The 25,750-nt window shown below is 41.8% G+C and overlaps 1 protein-coding gene across 2 annotated transcripts; it reads right to left on the minus strand.

Moving 5' to 3' along the window:
* Positions 1–21,735: 21,735 nt before the first annotated feature.
* LOC111372156 (putative cyclin-D6-1) lies at positions 21,736–23,419 on the minus strand. 2 transcript variants are annotated; one of them, XM_022994352.1, is made up of 5 exons: positions 23,077–23,419; positions 22,770–22,865; positions 22,476–22,677; positions 22,263–22,393; positions 21,736–22,163 (listed from the first exon to the last, which is right to left on the minus strand). In XM_022994352.1, exons 1-5 carry the CDS (start codon positions 23,191–23,193, stop codon positions 22,002–22,004), a joined length of 708 nt encoding a protein of 235 aa, XP_022850120.1. In that variant the 5' UTR covers positions 23,194–23,419; the 3' UTR covers positions 21,736–22,001. The 2 variants fall into 2 exon arrangements, with proteins under 2 accessions (XP_022850120.1, XP_022850118.1); XM_022994350.1 differs by having other exon boundaries at positions 22,963–23,419.
* Positions 23,420–25,750: the final 2,331 nt, after the last annotated feature.

The following is a 25,750-nucleotide window of genomic DNA, read 5'->3' on the forward strand; positions in this document are numbered from 1 at the left end:
CCTCTCTCTCTCTCTCTCTCTCTCTCTCTAAAATGCGCTAGCAACACAAGATCTCGTGCACCAGAAATTAGTGTTTAAATAAATAAATAAATAAGTTGCAACAAGATAGTAAGGCAAAGTCTCATATGTGTCTAAATGTAAAAGGATTTTTTTAATATTACTATAATTTTCTAAGAATGAGTAAATAAATAAAATAATACGTATGAAACAGCTATAACTATAAACATTATAATATGGGAACAATACATATTTAAAATGTTTGAAAGATACAATTTCAAAATCAATAAATTTATTTTAAAATTTCAAAAATTAGGTCATAATTAAATTTTATTAATTAAATAGATAATTAAAAATATTTTATTAATTGATATACTAAGATCATAGTATTATATAGTTTATGATCACGATTACGTATTGTCACAATCACAAAGCGTCATGGTGATGAATCATAAATTTTATAGCTTACAATTTATTTATATGTCATAAATTATAATATTAATTGGTCATATATTATCTTTCGATTGCAAATCACAAATTTTATATGCCACAACTTTTTTCTCAATCACAAATTATCAAATTAATAAGTCACATATTATTATTGTATCACAGTTTGTTAAATTAATTGATCACATCACAAATTATCAAATTAATTAATCAAAACTTAACAAAATGCAAGTCAATATTACAAATTTAATCAGAATATCATATTTTTTAAGGTCACATTACTTATTGATCACAAATTAATATATTTTATCGATTACATATTATTTATTAGTCACAATTAAGCATTTTATTAGTCACAATCATCCAAATAATTGGTCACAACCCCACCACTGCCGCTAATACTACTACCACCTCATCATCATCGCCAGCACCACTATGGTCTCATTGACGATTGATGCCCACATCTTGCTAAAACCACCCAAAATTGCCATTACAAACAAATCACTATCTCACAAACACAACTCTTGTCGCTGATAATCACCATCTCAACACATTAATCCACAACCATCTCCATCACCCACAATCCTTTCATATAGCATTGGCCACTTCATTAATCCACCCACAACAATGAGTATCGTAGAGCGCAGTGCTCTATGGTGAGAAACATTGCAATGGTTGGTCCGACGACAAAGAGAGAGGAGAGAAGAGATGACAGAGAAGGCAAAAAGAGGTAAAAATTATTTAGGGTTTGAAAGTGAAATCGGTGGAAATTGGGATGATTACTTAGATTAATTTAATTTTACGATATCATTGTTACTATTAAAAAGTTGAATTATGTGTGAGTGTGAATGTAATTTTTACTTATAATATTACATAATAATTTGACATAGTCCGGTTTAATTCGATTGTAAAGAGAATCGCACCAACAAAAAGTTTGGAATATTTAGTAAGCAAAACCATTAGGTCTAAATTTAATTATGTAACCAACCGGTTCGGTTTCATTTGATTTAATTCTATTGTACCATAATTAATTTTTTTAACATTGATAACAACACTACATTAATCTAAATAGTGACATGTTCAATTTTAGCTCATACAATACCTTTTTTTTTTTTTTTTTTTTTTAAGTGGAGGATGGCACTTCCAAACGTTATTAAAACCCTCGCTTATAGAGAAGGAAAACCAAAGTTACAGTCTTAAAAAGACAATCTAAATAAGAAGTAAGATCTCAGAAGAAATCATTTGATGCAGGAGGATCCGAGTCGAGTGATGCTGATCTATCAGATAGCTCGTTGATGGCACTGAGATACCATGAGATGGCGGATCGACGCAAAGATGAAAAATAAATGCAATCTTTCCTTAATTGGGGCAATTTTGGCGCCTTTTTGGTAATTTGACCATAACTTTGGCTACAGTTGTCAGAATCGCTATTATGAACCTAATCCGAAAAACTCTCTTCAGCGTGCACGTTGTGGTTCGATGGGCATCAATTTCGAGCCCAAAATTCGTTGTTTTCCTTTTCGAAATTCAATTTTTAGTTATTTTTTACTATTTATGGTAATATTTCGTTTTCTTTTTTCTAGACGTTAGAGAATCCGGATTGAGCCAAATTTTTAGCAACTTCTTTTATTTCATATTTTATTTTGGTGTGATCGTTAGGATTTTGTCATTTTTGGTAATTTTTCAATAATTTCGTATTTTTGTAGCTATTTAACCCGGCTTGTGGGTTAATTTTTGTCATTCTGCATTGATAACAAAATTAAGTTAATTTCAGAGAATTTCTTTGTGTTCTAAGGCGTTTACTTTCATATTCTCTTGTGAATCGTTTGTTGAAGCTAGCTTGCTCACTATCTTGCCTAGCTTCAGTTGGTATCAGAGCATCAGCATCTTCCTGAGGTGAATTTTCATCAGTTACAATGGTTGGTAGACGTGGTCGTGGTCGTCGAGGGCAGGTTCCGATTGAGAAAGTCCCACACCGTGATCGCAATGTTCAGGATGTGACGATTGAGAATTTACAGAGATAAGTTGTGGAGTTAACCCAGCGTCTGGCGGAATAGGAGTTCAGTAATCATGATGTGGAGGGTCACGATTTCGATACCAATTTCAAAAACCCGTATCATAATTGTGCTCGAATCTGGGATCATCGTGGACGGGAAGATCGCCATGTGGATCTTGGCTTCAAAGCGGATCTACCCGAGTTCTCCGGTACGTTACAAGCTGAAGGCTTTATTGATTGGATGAATGAAGTGGAGCGAATTTTTTAGTATAAGGAGGTTTCAGATCGTGTCAAGGTAAAATTGGTCGCCACCAAACTTAAGGGAAGAGCTTCTACATGGTGGGAACAATCGAGGAGATCGCAAGAGCGGCAAGGCAAGTCTAAGATCACTGATTGGAAGAAGATGAAGATGAAGATGAAAGGGCACTTTCTTCCTTTCGGATACGCTCAAACTTTATTTTAACCGCTTCATTCACTGAGGCAAGGTATGAGATCTGTTGATTATTATACGGAGGAGTTCTATCAATTAGTAGCCTGAAACAATTTATCTGAAATGAAAGAACAGAAGGTTGCACGATATGTAGGAGGATTAAGGCAGTCTTTACAGGATGTTTTAAGCCTTCATTCATTGTGGACAGTGTCTGAAGCATACCAATGTGCACTAGCCGTGGAAAAGTAGCAAAATAGAAAGCCAGTGGTCAGAAGTGAAATTAGTCAGCCAATTCGACCTCAAGCATCTCGTCCTACCTATCAGCCCCCGCGGACAATCCTAACTCAGGCATTAAGTATTTCAGATGTGGTGAACATGGACATAGGGCGACTGATTGCATGAAGTCAGTTGGTCAGAAAAATAAAAATCTTCTAATTAAAGAGGATATGATAGAGGATATCGAGAAGGTTGGCGAGCTTGTATATGATGAAGGTGAAGATAAGGATGTGTTGTATGAAGATGGCCAGGAGACTCTAGTCGTTCGCAAGAGTTTGTTGACTCCCGAGGGTGATTCAGAAGACAATTGGTTGAGGACCAATGTTTTCCACCCAACCTGTACAATTGCCAATAAAGTCTACAAGTTAATCATTGATAGTAGCAGTTGTGAGAATGTAGTATCTGAAGTGACTATCCAGAAACTGCAGCTAAAGACAAATCGCCATCTCAAGTCATACAAATTATCGTGTTTGAATAAAAGCGGTGAGATAACAGTAGAGAAACGGTGTCTAGTTTCTTTTTCGATTGGAAAAAAATATTTTGATAATGCTTGGTGTGATATGGTATCTATGGATGTGTGTCATGTATTGTTGAGACGACTTTGGTAGTATGATCACAGGGTTATTCATGATGGAAGGAAAGATACTTATTCCCTTAGCATCAAAGAGAATAAAATTGTTTTGGCACCTCGCAGGGAAGAAACCACCCATGTCCCGGTAATTAATAATAACAACCTACTTTTTATGTCCAGATTCTTAGTAGAGGTTGAGAATGAAGAAGTGATATATGCTCTAAAGAAAAGGAGGATTCGAATTTACCAGCAAAAGTGTAGCAGCTGCTAATGGAGTTTTCTGACTTGATGCCAGAGGATATTCCTCCGGGGTTACCACCTATGAGAGATATTCAACATTAGATCGACCTTATTCTGGGGTCGAGTCTGCCAGACCGACCAGCATATCGTCTCAGTCCCAAGGAAACTGAAGAGTTGCAGCAACAGGTTGTAAAATTATTGGAGAGGGGATACATTCGTGAGAGTATGAGTTCATGTGTAGTTCCTGCTTTACTAGTACCGAAAAAGGATGGATCGTGGTGGATGTGTGTTAATAGCAGAGCAACTAACAGGATTACAGTGAAGTACAGGTTTCCAATTTCTCGTCTGGATGACATGTTAGATCAATTGGCCGGTTCTAAGGTCTTTTCAAAAATTGACCTTAAAAGCAGATACCATCAAATCAGAATCAAGCCTGGAGATGAGTGGAAGATGGCGTTTAAGATGCAGCATGGATTGTACAAGTGGATGATCTTGCCCTTTGAACTATCCAACACGCCCAACACTTTTATGAGGTTTATGTATTAGGTTTTACGACCTTTCATGGGGAAGTTTGTGGTAGTATACTTTGACGACATACTTATTTATAGTCCGACGTGGGAGTCACATTTTGATCATCTTCGTGCAATTTTTGATGTAATGAGGACGTAGCACTTATTCATCAACAAGAATAAGTGTTCTTTCTTCATAACTTCTATAAATTTTTTGGGTTTTGTTGTGTCTACTGATGGTGTTCATATAGATCAATCCAAAATTGAGACAGTCTTGAATTGGCCCAAGCCAAAAAGTTTGCACGATGTCAGAAGTTTCCATGGATTGGCATCCTTCTACCGTTGGTTCATCAAAAATTTCAGAACTCTAATTGCTCCTGTCACAAAGTGCCTTAAAGGGCGTGATTTTCAGTAGACTGAGGAAGTAGAGGCCAGCTTTCAATTGGTTAAGTAGAAGATGACAGAGGCCCAGTTTTGGCACTTCTAAATTTTGAGAAGGTATTCGAGATAAACTGTGATGTGTCTGGAGTTGGCATTGGTGCTGTCCTGAGTCAAGAGGTGCCTCTAGTAGCCTTTTTTAGTAAGAAGCTATCAAGATCGAAGAAAAATTATTTCACCTATGATCTGGAGTTCTATGCCATAGTTCAGACTTTGAAGCATTGACGTCATTACCTGGTACAAAGGGTGTTCATCCTTGTTACTGATCATGAGGCCTTGAAGTACATCAATGGTCAGCACAAGCTGAGTAGGTGACATGCGAAGTGGGTGGCGTACTTGCAGGAGTTTACATTTACACTAAGACATTAAGCAGAGAGTTTAGATCGAGTAGCAGACACATTGAGCCGTTGCACAATACTCCCCACCACCATGAGCACCAGAGTTGTCGAATTTGAAGCATTTCCTGATATGTATGCTGCAGATCCTTCCTTCGGTAAGATAATTCAGGAGGTAACTAATAATCATCGCAATGATTTTGTTTTGCATAATGGTTATTTGTTTCGTGGGTTGCAGTTGTGCATTCCAGACTTAGTGAACTTCATAACGAGGGACATCTTAGGCGAGATAAGACATTGTCATTGGTCTCTTCTGATTATTATTGGCCTAAATTGAACAGTGACGTGGTGAATTATGTGGAACGGTTTTATATATGTCAGAAGTCCAAAAGAGCTCTTAATAATGCTGGACTGTATATGCTATTACCTGTACCTGAGGCTCCTTGGTCTGATGTGAGCATGAATTTTATATTAGGCTTACCCCGTACACAACGGGCGATGGATTCCATTCTTGTTGTGGTTGACGGGTTTTTCAAAGATGGCTTATTTTGTGGCTTATATGAAGACGATGGATGCTATTCAGATTGCTCATCTTTATTTCAGGGAAATTGTGCATTTATATGGTGTTCCTCAATCAATCACTCCTAGTCGTGACACCAAGTTCATGAGTCATTTCTGGAGAAGCTTGTGGGAGAAACTGGAAACAAAGTTGAATTTTAGTAGTACCTACCACCCCCAAACAGATGGTCAGACAAAGGTGGTAAATTGGAGTTTGGGAAATCTTTTGAGAAGTTTGGCAGAGACTAAACCGAAATAGTGGGATTTGGCATTACCTCAGGCAGAATTTGCCTATAACCGATCAAAGAACAAAACCACATGATGGAGCCCATTTGAGGTTGTCTATGGTCGTAAACCATTTGTAGTACTTGACTTAGCTCCTATCCCACGGTGGGGTGTTTCAATCATAAGGCTGATGAGATGGCAGAACATCTTCGGGGTATCCATGAACAGATGAAGTTGTCCATTCAGGAGAGTAATTTCAAGTACATGGCTCCGAGCAGATATTCAACGTCGTCAGGTGCTCTTTGATGTTGGTGACTTTGTTTGGGCAGTATTATCACGTAATCATTTTTCAGCTAGGGAGTATAATAAGCTTAAGGAGTGAAAGATTGGACCGTGTGAAGTGCTCCAAAATATCAATGATAATGCTTACAGGTTGCGTCTTTCTAGCCATTTGAAGACTTCAGATATCTTCAATGTGAAACATCTAAGTCCTGTTTTGTGGAGTCTGATGAAGCTAATGCAAACTCGAAGGCGAGTTCTTTCCAACCTGAGATGACTGATGCAAGAGGATCCGAGTCGAGTGATGTTGATTTATCAGATAGCTCGTTGATGGCACTGAGATACCATGAGATGGCGGATCGGTGCAAAGATGGAAAATAAATGCAATCTTTCTTTAATTGGGAGCAATTTTGATGCGTTTTTGGTAATTTGACTATAACTTTGACTACGGTTGTCAGAATCGCTATTATGACCCCAATCCGAAAAGCTCTCTTCAACGCACATGTCGTGGTTCAGTGGACGTCAATTTCGAGACCAAAATTCGCTGTTTTCCTTTCTGAAATTTAATTTTTAGTTATTTTTTATTATTTATGGTAATATTTCGTTTCCTTTTTTCTAGACATTAGAGAATCCGGATTGAGCCAAAATTTTGGCAACTTATTTCTTTTATTGAATATTTTATTTTGGTATGATCATTAGGATTTTGCCATTTTTGGTAATTTTTTGATAATTTCGTATTTTTACAGCTATTTAACCCGGCTTGTGGGTTAATTTTCGTCATTCTGCATTGATAATAAAATTAAATTAATTTCAGAGAATTTCTCTATGTTCTAAGGCGTTTACTTTCGTATTCTCTTGTGAATTATCTGTTGTAGCTTGCTTGCAGGATAATCGCTATCCTACCCGGCGTCATCATTACCCAAACTTCAACCTGCATAATTAACTTCCTCAAGTAAGTCATCCCCTTCTTATCTAGACAAGATAAACCTCGAGAAGCCTTGGCAAAATTGTCCAATTATTAAAATGTTTCAACGGGCCCTTAGCTCCCAACCCAACTAAACAATTTACCACTTTATTTCCGTCTCTCCATTGATTTGTCACTCAGTAATCAAATTACTATAAAAAATCCAAAAGATCATCTCAAAAGTCCCATAAATACCACAAAGAACATTTTGAGGATAATATCTGTTGACCCCAAAAAATGTTGCCAACAGATGCCGATCCCACCCGCACACATGTGGGCGAATGTCTAACACGCTAAGACACGTGAACGGTCTAAAACGAACGGTTCAAAGGGCGTGGGAGTAGCTCAACGACGCGGGACGATGACGTTCGGAATCCGACGGGTTGTTCGTGATCCGATTGTACAATAATTACCAACCGATGTTCGTAAATGTATATGTAAATGTGTATAAATTCGATTTGTGTATTGCAAGTAAACGAGAGAGAGTTGAGTAAAGTGTAGTTCTTTGTATTGATTCTTGCATTAGCCTTTTGATGTTACACAAGGGAAGTATTTATAGTGGTACATGTGAAATGGGAGCCCTTGGATGAGGTGGCACGTGGCCTCATCTCTTTGATTTAAACATCTTATCAGGCATGAGGTTTGACTTGCTAGCTTGCAGCGCATTTATTGTTTGTGCAGAGCCCCAATACTAGTGACGAGACTTGACCTTTATGCTTATGACAAACGTTCCATCAATCATTCGAATAAAATCTTTATGCAGACGATCTCTTGGGAGAAGTGAACATAGAGGACACTCCCTTGTGGTTCGGAGGCTCCTGCATCAGCTTCGGGGCTTCGGCCATTTCACACAATACTTCCGCTTGAGGGCTTCAACTATCTTCAAATAGCTTTAGCATCATGGCTTCGGGTCATGGGCCTCGGCATGTGGACCTCGGGTACGTTCACAGACCTCGGTAAAAAGGTACCTCGGCTAGTGGACTTTGGCTTGAAGGGCTTCGGCCATTGCCCACCTCGGCTGGAGTGCCACGTGGTTCAGCCTGAGTGGGCCATTGGCCCAGGTGGATTGGCCAAGTATGACAACACGCAACAATAGTCCCCCAAGTCCAAGTATGGTCATTCATGTAATGCGTGGACTTTAATGAAGTAAAAATTAAAAGAATTTTTGAACCCCACAAGTGTAGATATTTATATCAGAGTTAGAATTAGAAATGTGTTACCGTGGTGAACGATGAAGAGACCGAGGCTGTGTTGATGTTGAAGATGAAACTGAGGTGGTTGTAAAATCGAACCTGACTTGTTGGCTGAATGTTCAAGTTGAAGCCGAGGTGGTTGGGAAGCCGAACCTGCGAGACTTGTTGGCTGGATGTTGAAGCTGAAGCCGAGGTGGTTGAGAAACCGAACCTACGAGGCTTGTTGGCTGAATGTTGAAGTTGACTTAATGGCTGAATGTTGAAGAAGAAGCCGAGGTGGTTGGGAAACCAAACCTGCGAGACTTAATGGCTGAATGTTGAAGAAGAAGTCGAGGTGGTTGAGAAACCGAACCTGCGAGACTTGTTGGCTAAATGTTGAAGCTGAAGCCGAGGTGGTTGAGAAACCAAACCTACGAGGCTTGTTGGCTGAATGTTGAAGTTGAAGTCGAGGTGGTTGGGAAACCAAACCTACGAGGCTTGATGGCTGAATGTTGAAGAAGAAGCTGAGGTGGTTGGAAAACCGAACCTGACTTGTTGGCTGAATGTTGAAGTTGAAGCCGAGGTGGTTGAGAAACTGAACCTACGAGGCTTGTTGGCTGAATGTTGAAGTTAAAGTCGAGGTGGTTGAGAAACCGTACCTGCGAGGCTTGATGGCTGAATGTTGAAGTTGAAGCCGAGGTGATTGGGAAATCGAACTTGACTTGTTGGCTGAATCTTGAAGAAGAAGCCGAGGTTTAATGGTAATGATTGTGCCTCGATAGCTGTGCCAATGATTTGATGTTTTGTGCTTGTTTTCGAGGAAAAGTGGTTGAATCTTTACGACTTCCATGGCGCCTGCTACCATCGAATTAAAAACACAATTATGATGACAGCTGGAGCTTCTAGAAGCAGACGTGTTGGATGGGGCGTGTGGGAGGCATGCTTGAATCTGAGGCGTAGGTTTGAAAAATCGTTTGAATTCAACGCCTCGAATTTGATCTACAATGAGAGCTCAGATTGACTGCGATTCGATCGGACGGCTGGGGTTCGTCCTGGACCTCTATAAAAGGTGAGAAAATTCTATTTTTTAGGATTTTTGAACACTTGCAATCTGATTCTCTCTCAAAATCTTGAACTTTCCAGCGTCGAGGCTGCCTCTTCTTTGATTTTTCGGCATATCTCCGTTCGTGTAGTTCTTTCCTTAGGTATTATTCACAGAAAAGCCCTTTTTGTTATGTTAATATTGTGAAATGGAGTCCACCTCGGGTAGGGAGCTAGTGATTGTAGCGTCGTTTGATTATGGGGTCAGTCAGAGGGGGGATGCCGAGGCTGATAGGTACGCCATGAATGAGGAGCTAGTAGATTATACCGAAGAGTGAGGGGCGTCTAGGGTGCCTTCAAGTATGACGTGGAAGAGGTTGGGGGAGATTAGGGAGAGATACAGTATCCCCCATACTATAGAAATGTTAGTTCCCGAGCCGAATGGGCGAGCTTGCTATCCAAGGCCCGGTTGTGTGGCAGTCAGTGAATACTTGTTTAAGGCAGGTATGCGTCTTCCTCTGCACCCCTTCTTTAGGGCAGTGTTGAAGAATTTCATGTTGTCATCGACCCAGGTTCTACCAAATGAGTGGAGCCAACTGGTCAGCTCGTACTTCCTGTGGAAGGAGGTGTCACTTGGGGAGGACATGCCTCTCCATGTATTCATGACCCTTTTCCAGCCCCGGGTCATAGGGAAGGAGTCCAGGGGGTGGTATTACCTTACACCTTGGGGGGCTCACGCACCCTTTGTGGTGGAACTGCCTTCCTCCATCAAGGGGTGGAAGGAGTCTTGGTTCTGGGAGCTAGGAAAGTGGCAGGTAGTGGAGGAGGACAAGGCCCTTTCTTGCACAGTGCCGATCCAGTACTACGAAGCTCGTGAGTCTCCCAACCCCTACTTGTACTTTTGAATTGAATACTTGAACTTTTCTAACTGTTGGGGCTTCCATTGCAGATAGTAGTACGAGGTTCGAGCTCAGCAGGGAAGAGTTCGAGGTGATAGAGGACATCTACAAGAGGCCTCTGAAGCTCCGCCACTTTAACCACCTGATCGACAGGAGTCGCTACTTCCTGGATTTTGGACTGATGGCTTCCAAAGGTACGAAGCTCCCACAGTTGTAAATTTTCTTGTTCTTTTGTTTTGATACTGATGTGCTGACCTGTGCTATGCAGATAAATTCAAGAGGAGGGAATACCCAGCTCCGAACATGGCTTTTATTCTGAAGGCCACATCTACTGTCAAGGCGAGACCCCTGAAGCCAACGTCCAGTGGGGCCAAGGAGGTCCGAGGTAGGGTGGAATGTCTGTCCAAGGAAAACACCCCTAGGGCTTCGAAAGAGGGAACTCCCCAGAGGTAGGAGAAGACTAAGGAGCCTCGGGGTAAGGAAAAAGTTCCTGAGGAGGCGAAGAGAAGGAAGCTGGTGCACATCACCAGCTCGTCAGGGAAATTTGGGACCTCAGTGTCCCACGAGGTTAAATCAACAGGCGAGTCGAAGCTGTTCGCATCCACCTCCAAAGCCATCAAAATAGAGATGGTTAGAAAGGCCGAGGTTGAGGAGGCTGCGAGGAGAGCTGCTGAGGCTGCTGAGGAGGAGGTAGCAAAACAGAAGTCTGTTCGAGAGAAGGGAAAGTCTCCAAGCTTTCTAGCTGGAAAGGAGGAGACCTTGGCCCCAGCCTTGGTGGAGGCTCTTCCCCAGGAGGTCCGAAGCACCACAGAAAGCTTTTACCGATTCTGGATGGACAAGTGGCAGCTGCATGCCTCCTCCTGCAATGCCACCGACCTGACGAGGGCTTTGGTGAGCCAAATCGTCAGAACCTTTGGCCTCGCACTTGAATACAGGGAGGCCCTGAGTGATTTTCAGACAAGGACCCAGTCTTTGGAGGAGAAGACTACCTCCCTCGCAGAGGAGCTGAAGGCAGCTAAGGCCGAGACGGAAGAAGCCAGGGCCCAGAAAGTTGAAGAATTGGCCAAACTTGAGTCTGCCTTGGCTCAGATTGAGGCCTTGAAAAAGGAAGTGTATGAGTCACAGTACGAGGTGGCCTCCCTGACAAAGAAGGTGGAGGTCTCTAATGAGTACCAGAAAGTGACCACCGAGGCCCTGGAGAAGGCAAATGCCTCCTTGGCGTCATCCCAAGAGGCTTACCAGTTCTTGGAGGGCCAAATCAAGTGGTATGTGGATGATGCCTCCCACGCCAGAGAGGAGGCCCAACAGGCGAGGGAGGAGGTGATGCAGGGTTACGTCGCCAACTTCCATAATACAGAGGAGTATAAGAGCTTCAATGCTTACTGGAGAAACTTTGCCTACGCTGAGGCGATGGAGCGGGCAGAGGAACTGTATCCCAATTTGGATCTGACTCAACTTAGGTCTGAATTCATGGACGAGGTACTTCAGACCCCTGCTGAGGAGGTGCAGGGTGATGAAGCAGCTGAGACGGAGAAGACAAATGCCGATGCTCAAGCTGTCGAAGCCCTAAGTGCTGAGGCACCTCCGCCATCTACCCAGGCTTAGATTACTTTTTTTTCAGTCTTTTGAATGTAATGGCCTGAGGCCCACCTTTGTAATCTTTATTGAAGATCAATATGATGCCTTTTTGATTCATTGTTGTTTCATTGTCGTTTCTTTATCCAAGTGTATGCGCCTTGTTAAGCAAATGAACTTAAAGTTGACAGAAGCACTAACTAAATAACTTTAACTTGGTACCTTAACTTCAATCACTTTAAACAACTAGATTGAACGACTGTATGAGCCTTGGACTTAAGCAAATGAACTTTACTTAAGTATAATAACTGTATGAGCCTCAGACTTAAGCAAATGAACAACTGTATGAGCCTCGGACTTAAGCAAATGAACTTTATTTAAGCATAACTGTATGGGCCTCGAAATGCACGTGAGATGGCTTCTCCCATTGTCATTCAGCCTGGCAAAAGGGAGGCATGTGCTAGTGCCTCGGAGTTCAAGCGAGATAGCCCAGAGTTCGGACGCGAGCCTCTCCTTCGAGGTGACGATGCACCCCAGACATGGTGGATGGTGCAACCATGTTGAGGCTTCTTCCCTTGGCGTTTAGCCTAGCCAAAAGGAGGCATGTGCTAGTGCCTCGGAGTTCAAGCGAGGTGGCCCAGAGGTGGGACACGAGCTTCTCCTCCGAGGTGACGACTCATCCCAAACATGGTGGATGGTACAGCCATGTTGAGGCTTTTTCCCTTGGCGTTCAGCCTGGCCAAAGGGAGGCATGTGCTAGCGCCTCAGAATTCAAGCAAGATGGCCCAGAGGTGGGACGCGAGCCTCTCCTCCGAGGTGACGACGCATCCCAGACATGGTGGATAATGCAGCCATGTTGAGGCTTCTCCCCTTGGCGTTCAGCCTGGCCAAAGGGAGGCAGGTGCTAGCGTCTCGGAGTTCAAGTGAGGTAGCCCAGAGGTGGGACGCGAGCCTCTCCTTCGAGGTGACGACGCATCCCAGACATGATGGATGGTGCAGCCATGTTGAGGCTTCTCCCCTTGGCGTTAAACCTGGCCAAAGGGAGGCATGTCCTAGCGCCTCAGAGTTCAAGCGAGGTGGCCCAGAGGTCGAACGCGAGCCTATCCTATGAGGTGACGATACATCCCAGACATGGTGGACGGTGCAGCCATGTTGAGGCTTCTCCCCTTGACGTTCAACTTGGCCAAAGGGAGGCATGTGCTAGCGCCTCCGAGTTCAAGCGAGGTGGCCCAGAGGTGGGACGTGAGCCTCTCCTCCAAGGTGTCGAGGTAGTACAACACGTTAATTTAATCACTGAATTTTATTGAACCATAGAAATGTTACAAAGGCTGGGAAAGGTCATCCAGCAAGATAGTACATTTATTGGTAATAAATTCTGAGGTGTTCAATGTTCCATGGACGGGGTTGTACCTTGCCGTTCATGTCTTCAATCCAGTAAGTCCCAGGTCGAACCTCTTCTCTGATTTTATATGGACCTTCCCAGTTCGGGCCTAGGGAACCAGAACCAGGTTCTTTTGAGGACAGGAAGACCCTCCTGAGTACAAGGTCGCTGATTCGGAATGACCTCTTCTTAACTTTCGAGTTGAAGTACCTTGTCATCTTTCTCTGATATGTGCTGAGCTTCAATTGGGAGTCATCTCTTCTTTCTTCGATGAAGTCCAGGTCGCACCTCCAAAGCTCATCGTTGGTTATCTCGCTGAAGTGCAGATGTCTTGGAGATGGAAGTCCGACCTCCACGGGGCTCATCGCCTCAGTTCCATATGTCATGAGGAAGGGCGTTGTCCTGGTGGTGGTTCGGATCGCCTAAAGGACTTGGGGCAGCTCATCAACCCAGGCCCCTTTTGATACATCAAGCTTCCTTTTCAGGACGTGCTTGATTGTCTTGTTCACGGCCTTAACTTGGCCAATTGCTTGTGGGTGGTGAGGTGTGGAGGAGTGCTTCTTTATGCCGAGCTCTTTGCATAATTCTCTAACCTTCTTGTTGTCAAACTGTCTGCCATTGTCTAAGGCAATTGAGTAGGGAATTCCGAACCGACAAATAATATTTTTCCATAAGAACTTGGAGGTGTTGGCTTTAGTGATTTTTGCCAGTGGTTCAGCTTCGACTCATTTTATGAAGTAATCAATGGCCATAATTGCAAAACTTACACCTCCTCTACCTTTAGGTAAGGGACCTATGAGGTTCACACCCCATTTTGAGAAAGGCCAGGGGCAGGAGACGGAAGTCAAATCCTGCGATGGTTGTCTTTGCACAGGAGAGAAGCGCTGACATTTATTGCATTTTCGTACAAACTCGAGGGCGTCCCGCTTTAGGGTAGGCCAGTAGTACCCCTGCCTCAATATTTTTTGTGCCAGAGATAGATCTCCGGAGTGGTTGCCGCACACGCCCTCGTGGACTTCTCTTAATATATAGGTAGCCTCTTCTCCTCCGACGCACCGTAAGAATGGAAAGGAGAAGCTCCTCTTGTAGAGAATGTCATCAATGAAGAGGAAGTAGGCTGACCTCCTCCTTAGCTTGTAAGCCTCATTCTTGTTAGTGGGCAGTACCTGGTCTTTGAGGTATGCTATGATTGGCTGCATCCAGGTGAGAGTTCCGGCGACCTACATTACAATAGTGGCCTCGGTCGAAGACGGGAGGAGGTGCTTAATAGGTACTACTATGAGTAGCTCTGAGTCCTTGCTACTAGCCAGTTTCGAGAGTGCATCCGCATGCGCATTTTCGATGTGAGGGATCTGGATCAACTCAAACTTTTCGAAGGATGGGATGAGGTTCATCACCATTTTCAGCTAGGAGGCCATCGTTTTGTCTTTGACTGAGAAGTTACCATTGACTTAGCTAACAACCAGCTGGGAGTCACTACTGATGAGTAACCTCTTTACTTACATTTTTGTGGCCAGCCTGAGGCCCGCAAGAAGTGCCTCATATTTTGCTGCATTATTGGTAGCTTTGAATCTGAACCTCACCGCCGAGGTGAGTTTGTGACCTTCGGGGCTGATGAGGACAACCTCGACACCTAAACTAACATCTCCAGCTGACCCATCGATGAAGAGATTCCACGTGGGGGGCTCGGCGGGTTCCATGATTTCATCCACCTCGGGTAGGTTGGCGAATTCAGCCACAAAGTCAGCCAAGGCTTGCCCTTTAATGGCTGCCCTAGCCTTGAACACAAGGTCAAATTCACTTAGTTCCACGGCCCATTTCAATAACCTTCCTGAGGCATTGGGCTTTTGGAGTACCTGCCTCAGGGAAAAGTTCGTCAGGATATGGATGGTGTGAGCTTGGAAGTAGGGTCTCAATTTCCTAGAGGCCGTGATCAAGGCCAAAGTGAGCTTCTCCATATCGGGGTAACGGGTTTCTGGCGATAGGAGCGCTTTACTTGTGTAGTATACGGGGAGTTGGGTGGACCCTTCTTCCCGTATCAGAACCGAGCTGATGGCCTCATTGGAGACGGCCAAATATAGTTGTAGGATATCACCGGACTTCGATTTGGAGAGGAGGGGGGCCTGCCCCAGGTACCTTTTCAGGCATTGGAAGGCCTCTTCACATTCCTCAGTCCACTGGATTTTCTTCCCAGCCTTCAGCACTTTAAAAAATGGGAGGCATTTGTCCGTAGCTTTGGAGACAAAGCGGCTAAATGCGACCACTCGCCTGGTAAGATTTTGCACCTCCTTTGGCTTTTGGGGGGACCTCATCTTGCATAAAGCCTCAATCTTCTCGGAGTTGGCCTCAATTCCTCGTTGGTTGACCATGTACCCCAAAGGCGCACTTGAGGGGGTTGAGCCTCATCCTATACCTAGGATTTGGAAAGTGCTGTTGAGGTGCGTTATGTGGTCCTTAGCCTCCAAACTTTTTACTAGCATGTCATCCACATAGAACTCCATTGTTTTGCCAATGAGGTCCATAAACATCTTGTTTACAAGTCTTTGTTAGGTCGCTCCGGCATTTTTCAACCCGAAGGGCATCATTCTATAACAATAGAGGCCTCGGTCCGTGATGAAAGAGGTGTGCTCTTCATGGCCGGGTGCATGGGGATTTGGTTGTAGCCAGAGTATGCATCCATAAAGCTCAACAACTCGTGCCCAACCATGGAATCTAACAATTGGTCGATCCTAGGGAGTGGAAGCTGTCTTTCGGGCAAGCTCCATTGAGGTTGGTAAATTCGATGCACACCCTCCATTTGCCATTGTGTTTCTTAACTAAAATCGGATTGGAGACCCACTTCGGGTAGGTTGCCTCCCTGATGAAGCCATTTTGGATGAGCTTTTGAACCTCTTCCTTCAGGGCCTCGTACCTCTCAGGATTGAGGGCTCTCTTTTTTTGTCTGTGCGGGGCAACCTTAGGATCGATTTTCAGGTGGTGACAGCTGACCTCGGGGTCTATGTCTACCATGTCCTCATGCCTCCAAGCAAAGACATCAAGGTTCCTGCCTAGGAAATCCTTAATCTTTTCCTTCAGAATGTTGGATAGGCATTTGCCTACCTCCAGCACCTTTGATGGGTCTCGGGGGTCTACCGAGAAGCTCTCAAGTTCCTCTACTGGGGATGCTTGAGGCTCGTATTCCATTATGCGGGGGTCAATCTCATCAATGACCAACACCTCCGGATTAGGTGGTGCGTCGATCATATCAACATCTTCTTGTTCGGTGGGAGCATCACCTAGGACATCAGCCATGACCACATCAGCTATGATTACATGGACGTCCCGGGGTTCTACCTTCTTGATGAAGCTTAGATAGCACTCTCTCGAGCCTCTTTGGTCGCCTCTCACCGTTGCCACCCCATTTTCTATTGAGAATTTCATGCATAGGTGGTGGATGGAGGTGACAGCTCCCAATTCCTTTAGGGCTGGTCTGCCCAACACTCTATGGTAAGCCAACCGGCTGTTGACAATGAGGAACTCCATGAAGTTCATCGTTGTTTGTGGGATTCTCCCATCTCCACTGTAAGTGTTATCTTTCCCCTCGGAGTGATGCTATCTCCGATAAATCCGTACAATGGAGTGGTGGTAGGCGTCAACTGATGATCCAATATCATCTTGTCAAAAGTGGATCCGAATGGAATGTTGACGGAGCTACCGTTGTCAACTGACATTCGTTTGAGCCCATTCCGGGCTATGACAGCCCTTACCACAAGTGCATCGCAATGGGGGTAATGAACTCCTTTGGTGTCTTCCTGGGTAAAGACAATGGGTGGAACTTGATTTCTTCGGGAGCTACTATCCACAATGTAGCTTGTCAAAGGGGGGTGTCTAGCCTTCAAATATGGTATCCACCTCGTGGATAGGGGCCTCATCTTGAGCCTCTCCGCATCATGCTCCCTTCATCGTGGGGATACATTCCTTTGACGGGGAGCGGCCTCCTCATGCCCACGTCGATTGTCATGCCTGGGCGGGGGCCTATTCGCCTGGGGTGAATCATGTCTGTCTCTAGCGGGTTCCTACCGAGAACGGTGTGCATAGTCTCTGCAATCCGCTGTGTCATGCCCGTAGGACCTGTGGTGCACACAGTATCCTGGGGGGTTCAGATTTGACCTATTTCTAGGTCCTGAACCTCGGCCTCGGCCTCTCCCCCGACAAGGTCCCTTCTGGGCCTTCATCTGATGGGGGTCAGTAATCAGGTTGACATCTTCATATGCCAAGATAGGAACCGCATTCAAAGTGGTGGTGGCAAGTGCTTGGCCAAAGTTCTCATTTTCGGCCTGGTTTATTTGGTAGCCCATCAGGTGGGAGGTCGGGCCTCCACCGCACTGTCTTTGAGGAGGTGGGAGGCATCTACTTGCCCTGTTCCTATGCTCAATCAATTCTTCATTGATGATCTCCCTTCTCATCATTTCGAGTAGGGCGTCATAGGTGGTGGGGTCTTGATTCTGCACGTCCCTCCAGAATAGGGTATTCATGTTCAGATCTCTCCTCAATGCAAATAGTGCCTCTCGATCAGTGACTTGTATGCAGTACGTCATCTCATCGGTAAAGCGTGATAAGAAGCTCTTTAGAGACTCTCCATGTGCTTGTCTCATGTCTTGGAGACGTTGGATGGGGGCCTCTCCTTTTTTGCTCACCGCGAACCTCTTCAAGAATGTTGTCTTGAACTTAGGCCAGCTTCTAATGCTCCCAAGTGGCAATCTGCTATACCAAATTTCAGCCGCTCCACTAAGTGTTAAATGGAAGGCTCTGCACTTCGCGGCTGGGGTGGCGCCCCTTAGGCTTATGTGAGTTTTATAAGCATTCATGTGCTTCTTCGGGTCGCCTCTTCCGTCATACTTTGGTATTTTTGGCATAACATAGTGGCGTGGGACCTGGGCATTCCTTAGTTCCCTTGAGAATGGTAGATTCTCATCATCATCGTCCAAGTCGCAGGACCTCTGCTATTCATCAGAGTCGTACTCATCAGCCTCATACCTTGGTTGTTGGTGAGAGATTCCGGGGCGGTCCCTAGCCTCTTTTTCCCTCCTCTACTGCCTATTTCTAGGCGGAGCAACACGGGGGGCATTTTCATGCCTTCTTTCCGGCTGCTGGGGCATTGGAGGTGGAGGAGCTGGCCTTGTCCAAGGCTGTTGAACCTGTTGTTGCCTGAGCCTCGGTTTAGCGGGGCTGATTCTGTCAAAAACACTTCCTGCCCTCCTATGTCTTGGATCTTGCTCATACGAAGGTGGGAAATTATCATGGCTCATTTGGACCTCGATGGGTCCGCCAGAAGCGTAGTTGGAAGAAACATCAACTTCCACTTCCCTTTCAAATGGGCTTCCACCTCGACCATAGTCTGGCGAGGCAGCTCTATGACTTCGAACTTCATCCTCTTACTGGTAGTGCCCTTGGGGGGCGTATGGAGGAGTGGGGAAGCCTCCCTGGCCCTGCATTTGGACCATAAGCTCCCTCATAACCAAGTTTTGGCTAGTAATATCCCTCATGTTGGCTGCCATGGTGGCCATTTCTCTTGATAGTCATGCCGTCGCACGCATCCCACCTCTTCTTTGGTGGTAGTGGAGTCTCTGCCGAACTGCTGGGGCAGCGGGCTGAGAAGGCATGTTTGTGCTTTCTCTTACCCTCGTAAGGGGAGTATCTTCATTAGAGCTCATTTTCTTTTGTCAGACTTCAGATTTTGCTAAGTAATGGGGCTTCCTCCTGTTCTTTTTCAAGAAAAAATCCTTTTTCAAGGGGGGTTGCCCAAATGTTTTTTCAGTAAGCTTTTAGCACAAGGTTGCTCGTGGTTATGGTATGGTTTTCCACAGATGGCGCCAATCTGTTGACTCCAAAAAATGTTGCCAATAGATGCCGATCCTACCCGCGCACACGTGGGTGAATGTCCAACACGTTAAGACACGTGGACGGTCTAAAACGAACGGTTCAAAGGGCGTGGGAGTAGCCCAACGACGCGGGACGGTGACGTTCGGAATTCGGCGGGTTGTTCGTGATCCGATTGTACAATAATTACCAACCAGTGTTCGTAAATGTATATGTAAACGTGTATAAACTCGATTTGTGTATTGCAAGTAAACGAGAGAGAGTTGAGTAAAGTGTAGTTCTTTGTATTGATTCTTGCATTAACCTTTTGATATTATACAAGGAAAGTATTTATAGTGGTACATGTGAAATGGGAGCCCTTGGATGAGGTGGCACGTGGCCTCATCTCTTTGATTTAAACATCTTATCAGGCATGATGTTTGACTTGATGCTTACAGCGCATTTATTGCTTGTGCAGAGTCCACATACTAGTGACAAGACTTGACCTTTATGCTTATGACAAACGTTCCATCAATCATTCGAATAAGATCTTTATGCAGACGATCTCTTGGGAGAAGTGATCATGGAGGACACTCCCTTGTGGTTCGGAGGCTCCTGCATCAGCTTCGGGGCTTCGGCCATTTCACATAATACTTCCGCTTGAGGGCTTCAGCTATCTTCAAATAGCTTTAGCATCATGGCTTCGGGTCATGGGCCTTGGCATGTGGACCTTGGGTACGTTCACAGGCCTTGGTAAAAAGGCGCCTCGACTAGTGGACGTCGGCTTGAAGGGCTTCGGCCATTGCCCACCTCGGCAATATATGCCACCTCGGCTGGAGTGCCACGTGGTTCGGCCTGAGTGGGCCATTGGCCCAGGTGGATTGGCCAAGTATGACAACACGCAACAATAGTCCCCCAAGTCCAAGTATGGATCAACTCACTTCTTTCGTTCCTAATCACCCTCCATCACCAATTTATCCAGGAGTCCCAAGACTACCATCATCCACATTAAGCCCCCGTTTGGCCCCATTCTTTCCAAATTTTAATGGTTGAAATAGTGTTTTTTGAAAAATATGTGGTTGAAAAGGAATGAGAAATTTTTTATTTGTGTGTAATATTATTTTACAGAAGATTGTGTGGTTGGAAATAAGAGGAAAAAGAATGAAAAAGAGAATGGGAGCCAAATGGGGATTAAGTTTCACTCGATTATAAAGTGGGTTTTTCGACGAAATCACCTAAATCTGCTTTGCTCTAGCTGGTACTCAAGGTATCATAAGCATTCAAAGCACATACTCCTCTTGGCTAGTTGGCACATATCTCAAGCATTATGAAGTGGTTTTTTCCATGAAAACACCCGAATCTAGTTTGTTCCAGTAGGAGCCCGAGGTATCTCAAGCATTCGAAGCACATACTCATCTTGACTAGTTAACACCTTGGCAGTTGACAGATTAAGAGAAATTGTTGTAACCAAAATTTAATGGATAAAAACACATCCTCAACACTATATTAACTCTTGCCAGACATAGTTCAATTTAAAAATAGACAAATAACAAATTATCTAATAAGATCCATTAACCAATGTATACAAATTATATTAATCAAAGTGTAGGAAATTCAATAAATATAATAGAAAAAGAGTAAGATGGAAAATGTAGTCAATCAACTTTGATTATTTAAGAAATAACAGAATCATTGAGAAAAGGTTAGGTCTCTCAATTTTGATTATTTGAAATTTGAAATATAAAGTTGAGCTCGAACTGAAAATAGAAAAATGATATTTTGGGCTCAATAAATTAGTTGGCAAATGAAACAAGAAAAATATATTTTTGGGTTCAATTAGTTAGTTGGCAAAATTATTTAGAAAATTTTCAAATAATTTGATTTATTTAGTACAAAAAATTTGGGAGTTCGATTTTTTTTTCTTCGAGTTTTCTTTTAGAATCGAGAACAAAACCAAATCTATCGGTTCTCGATTCTGATACGCATTTGAATATTTAACTTAAAAAGAATGGAATCGAACCACTCGTTTGGTTTGGATCCAATTCGAGAGTTTTGTTCAACCCAATTTCTACAACTAAATAATTTTCCAAGTTTTCAACAATTAGATACTTGAAAATTTGAGGTAAATGGGCCCAAGAAATCGTCCACACTAATTTCGTACCTCGACCCACATTAGTCATTAGGTTCAATAAACTGTTTCAAAAAAATTGGAAAAATAAAAAAGGCGCACGCTTTTTGACATTTAAACCCGCATTAAGCTGTCAAAAGAGGAGTTAAATCATGCCCCTTTTTTACGCCTTGCTCTCATATAGAGCATTTTGAAAACACCTCACTCGTAGACAATATTTATATGCACCAATAAGTTCTAGTCAAATCCACTTTGTAACTAAATCATAATAATAAATGATCAAAGTAGGCCCTGTTCGGTAGGGATTTTAAGAATTGATTTTTTTACCGTTAAGAGAAAAGTGGAGGTCACATGTGAGAGAAAAAGTCAAAAATTACGGTTGAAATAGTGAAATACTGATCAAAAAATCAATTTTTTAGGATGAAAAATTACTTTCAAACACCCCCTTAGTTATAAGTAAATATATTAAGCTTAGCCAAACTTTCACAGTGAAACTAGATAACAAAATATTGAATTGAACGGCTCATGATACCCCTTAATGTTTTATGTTCCAAAATGCTTTCCACGGAGAAAGTCACATCTCTATGTAACATATCAGAGCCCTCTATTTATTTTAGCCCCTCGATGTAGAGATTGTCGCTCTCAATCTCGACTGATGCAATGATATACATGTGTCTCTCTCTTTTCTCTTCGTCAGACAATTCATTGTTTTTTATCATCAACCACTGTCCAACTTGAGGCGCTTGAGCAATGCAAGTCGAGCACATTAACCGGCGTGCATGAGCTTGACCCCATGTCTAGTACTGATTCATAGCCATCCATTGCTATTTCTTGCATCAAATTGTAACAATTCAACAAATTATTCTGTCCAAGGAATGACGAAAAAGAAGTAAATCGATGAGGGTCAGTAACTTAATTTAGAGAGAAACCGAAATGAAAACTTCGAAAGGGAAATGGCATTGCCTTATTTACATATGAACAGCTGCAGATTGCATTTCTGAAGCTAGCAAATTGTAAAGGAAACAATTCATGAGCTGCAGATAATAAAGCCGATGCCGAAATTATTGATGGCTTGAACTCGAGGAGCTTGATATCTGAAATACAGTAACGACAGTAAGAAATATAAGCTAAAATCTTGTCAATTGTACTGTCAACTCGACTCTTTCACGGACTCACCATTTTGAGCTTTCATTATAATCTCAGTGGCTCTGTCTTTCAATGCTTGACTTGATGCTTGGTCCTCAAATTTGAACAATGAGATAAAGAAATGGATAAAAGAAAAAGGACTGATCGAGCGCATTCGCCATTTTAGAGCACCAAGGATCAACAACTCCATTCGCTCTATGGTGTGTGAATCAAAAATAATACCTCCACCATTCTGCCCAAAAAATTTACACATTTATAAATTATAATCAATAAAAAAATCTTAAAATTTTTTTGATTCGACCTGCAAAAAAAACATAGAATTACTTGGATTTTAGTAACAGAAAACTCTGTTTTTCTCATCTTCAGTGCTAATGAAACGCAAGAAATAGCCAAAAGTCTCAAGATCCACGGCTTCCCATCCTGCAAAACCAAGAATTCGTTACATTTTTACAAGCGATAAGAGAAACAATTAGATGGCTATAACATTTATAGCACGAATATATGTAAGGAATTGTACCAGTATAAATTGAGTAGAAAGGAACCGATCCAAGTAATTAATGGCAAGATAAGATAAAAATGGATCAAAATTTCGAGAAAAATGTAACACCAAAGAAATGGTTTCGTTTCGAACCGAAACACGTAAATCTGTTTCCTCAAGGAAAGATTTTGCAGGCATGTGATCAGTCTCAATGACAAAAATAGTATCTGAATTCGGTAATGGATTTTCAAGGTCAAACTCGAACTCCATTGATGATTCTTTGAAGCTCTCTCTTTCTTTCCCTCTTCAATACATTGTTTTGTGGGTTTTTCTTTTCTTTACCCTTGTGGGGTGGGAGTAGGGGGGTGAGGTGGTGTGCAGAGGGAAGTAAATGATAAAGAAAAAAAGATGAGTGTTCGTTGTCTGTGGTTAAAAAGAAAGAAACCGTAGAGAGACTTCTACTTCACGCTTCAGTTTTCAGTCATCTTTACACTTCACATTGCGAAGGAAAATATATAATATATGGGGGAGACTGTAGAGTTTTTATCTGGTGTACATGAGGACTACAGTTATGAATTCACTTTAATAAATATTGAAATGGCTGGAGAGATGAAATGTTTTATAGGGTATTTTTGAAAATAAATCTAGTGAAAGAAGGATGGGGCATGTAGCTCAAAGGATTAGAGTACCTCCCCACAATCAGCCTAAATTTTTTTTCTCTGGAGTCTGTAATCATGATTGAAATAGCAAAATTATCAATTTGCTTGTGTAACTAGAAAGATTATTTTACCTAGTGGCGACAGAGTGAGGCATGTAGCTCGAAAGATTAAATAATGTAACTACTAATTACGATGTCAGGGGTTCTAATTCTTCCCTATAACCAGCCTAACCCCCCGGGATGCAGGAAAAGGATTTAGCTATTTATAAAAACCCTAATATTTATAGAATATCCTCTTCATTTAAAAGCCAAAACAACGGTGGAAGAAACAACACTACAGTGAATATGTACCGATATAGCAATATATGAAGAAAAATTCTAAAAAGTGATGATCACCTTTTATTGTGGATTTGATGAATTTTAATACGTAAAGGAGTCTTGATTTATGTTTTGATTATTTGATAAAGTGCTATTTGAATTCAAATAGTATCACTAAGAAATTTTATTCCGAATTATTTGAGTTTTTTGTTGGGATTATGTCCCTTTTCTTGAATTGAAAATCACATTGATAACTATTTTTCTGCTAGGATTATCAAAACAACAACTTAATTTTTGCAAGGATTTTTTTCTTGATTTTCTTTGATTCAAAACAATGGTGGCTAATCAGCTAGGATTATCAAAATAAGTAAAAATAAATAAAAATTGACAGTTCATATATGACAATGATTGAAAATATGAAAGGATTATAAAGGAATTATGATGTGGTAGATATATAGAAATGGTGAAATAAATATATAAAAATGATATGGATGTATAGATATATAAATATGGTGCTGATAGATATAAAAGGATTCAGAGAATAAGTGTTGAAATGAATGAATTTTAATAAGGACAATATTGAATGTGATGAGGATAAAAATATTAATTTTCTAAATTTTAGTAGGGGTAGATATAAAGTGAGATGGATATATAACAACGACAGAGGTGAATAGGGGATATCCTTAATGAGTTTTTCCATTATTTACAAATTAGACATATGCAATGAATTTTATTTTTATGAAAAATTATGTTTTGCCATTTAATGCATTTTCTTTACGGTTGTAATCTATTTTAATAAAATTACATGAGGCTTTTATTTAGACCATTATAAAATGGTGTAAATGACTTTATCTCTATTAAATATTAGTCCTATTATAAATAAAATACCCTCAAAACATCAATGATCAAAGTCACTTTATAACAGTTTATGAGAAGTAAAACCAACTACTTCAATAATGATGAATAAGTTCCAACTGTTAATAAATTTTTGCAGCACATTGAAGTGATTTTAGATAAATTAATATTCATTTATAATTCTATTTATAAACGAATTTAATAGTCAAGAGACTGTTGAATTGATGGAATCTTGGCATCCATTATTTCAAATTTTAATGAGTGAAATAGTATTTATTTTATTTTTTTAGATAATTGGTGGTTGAAAAAAAAAATCGATTTACATGTAATATATTTATGGAAGATTGTGTGATAGAAAATAGAAGAGAAAAAAATAAAATTTAATTTAATGAAGGCCAAACAGGGGCATATTAAAGTTGGTTCAGTCGTCATCCCAAAAAATTCATCCGATCATTGTTGGACTGTAATTTTAAATATAATTATTTCTCAATAAAAAATGGTGTTTAATATTAGTTTCACAATAAAAAATTAATCATAATCAATATTTTGGTTACACGGCATATCATTATTATTCAAAAATAAGAATCGATGTATGTACTATTTGAACTCTATAAATAATGCAAATTATATATTGCTCGCTGTTTTCTTTTTCCTCCTAGGAGGTCTTCCTCCAGTATTTCGAAAAACTCTATTTATTCTAATATGGATGATTTTATAATTTGAATAGATTTTGATTTCTAGTTCATCCGACAATTGATAGTCAAAAACATTTTCTTTCATGTGACATAGTTTACAAAATAGTCGAAACAAAAGTCAATTAACTACGACAGAATGTGGCTCACATCCTTTCAAGGATATTATCATTGGACATGTCCAAAGGCAAAGACAAGGTTTCAAATCTTTTGGTTCACAAAAAATTTTGGAAAATCCACTGCCCAAATTCTAACAAGAAAAACCCAACAAAGATTGTGTGATAGAAAATATGAGGAAAAAAAT

This window comes from Olea europaea, chromosome 23 (genome assembly GCF_002742605.1).
Source record: "Olea europaea var. sylvestris chromosome 23, O_europaea_v1, whole genome shotgun sequence".
NCBI classification, from domain to species: Eukaryota; Viridiplantae; Streptophyta; class Magnoliopsida; order Lamiales; family Oleaceae; genus Olea; species Olea europaea.

Bases quoted from the DNA above. Each gene is read 5' to 3' on its own strand.
- LOC111372156 (XM_022994350.1), bottom strand. From the start codon at position 23,193: ATGGAGTTCGAGTTTGACCTTGAAAATCCATTACCGAATTCAGATACT. The intron at 22,394-22,475 runs GTGAGTCCGTGA...ACTGTATTTCAG, and splicing joins TATAATGAAAGCTCAAAATG to ATATCAAGCTCCTCGAGTTC. The intron at 22,164-22,262 runs GCAATGCCATTT...TTCCTTGGACAG, and splicing joins GCTGTTCATATGTAAATAAG to AATAATTTGTTGAATTGTTA.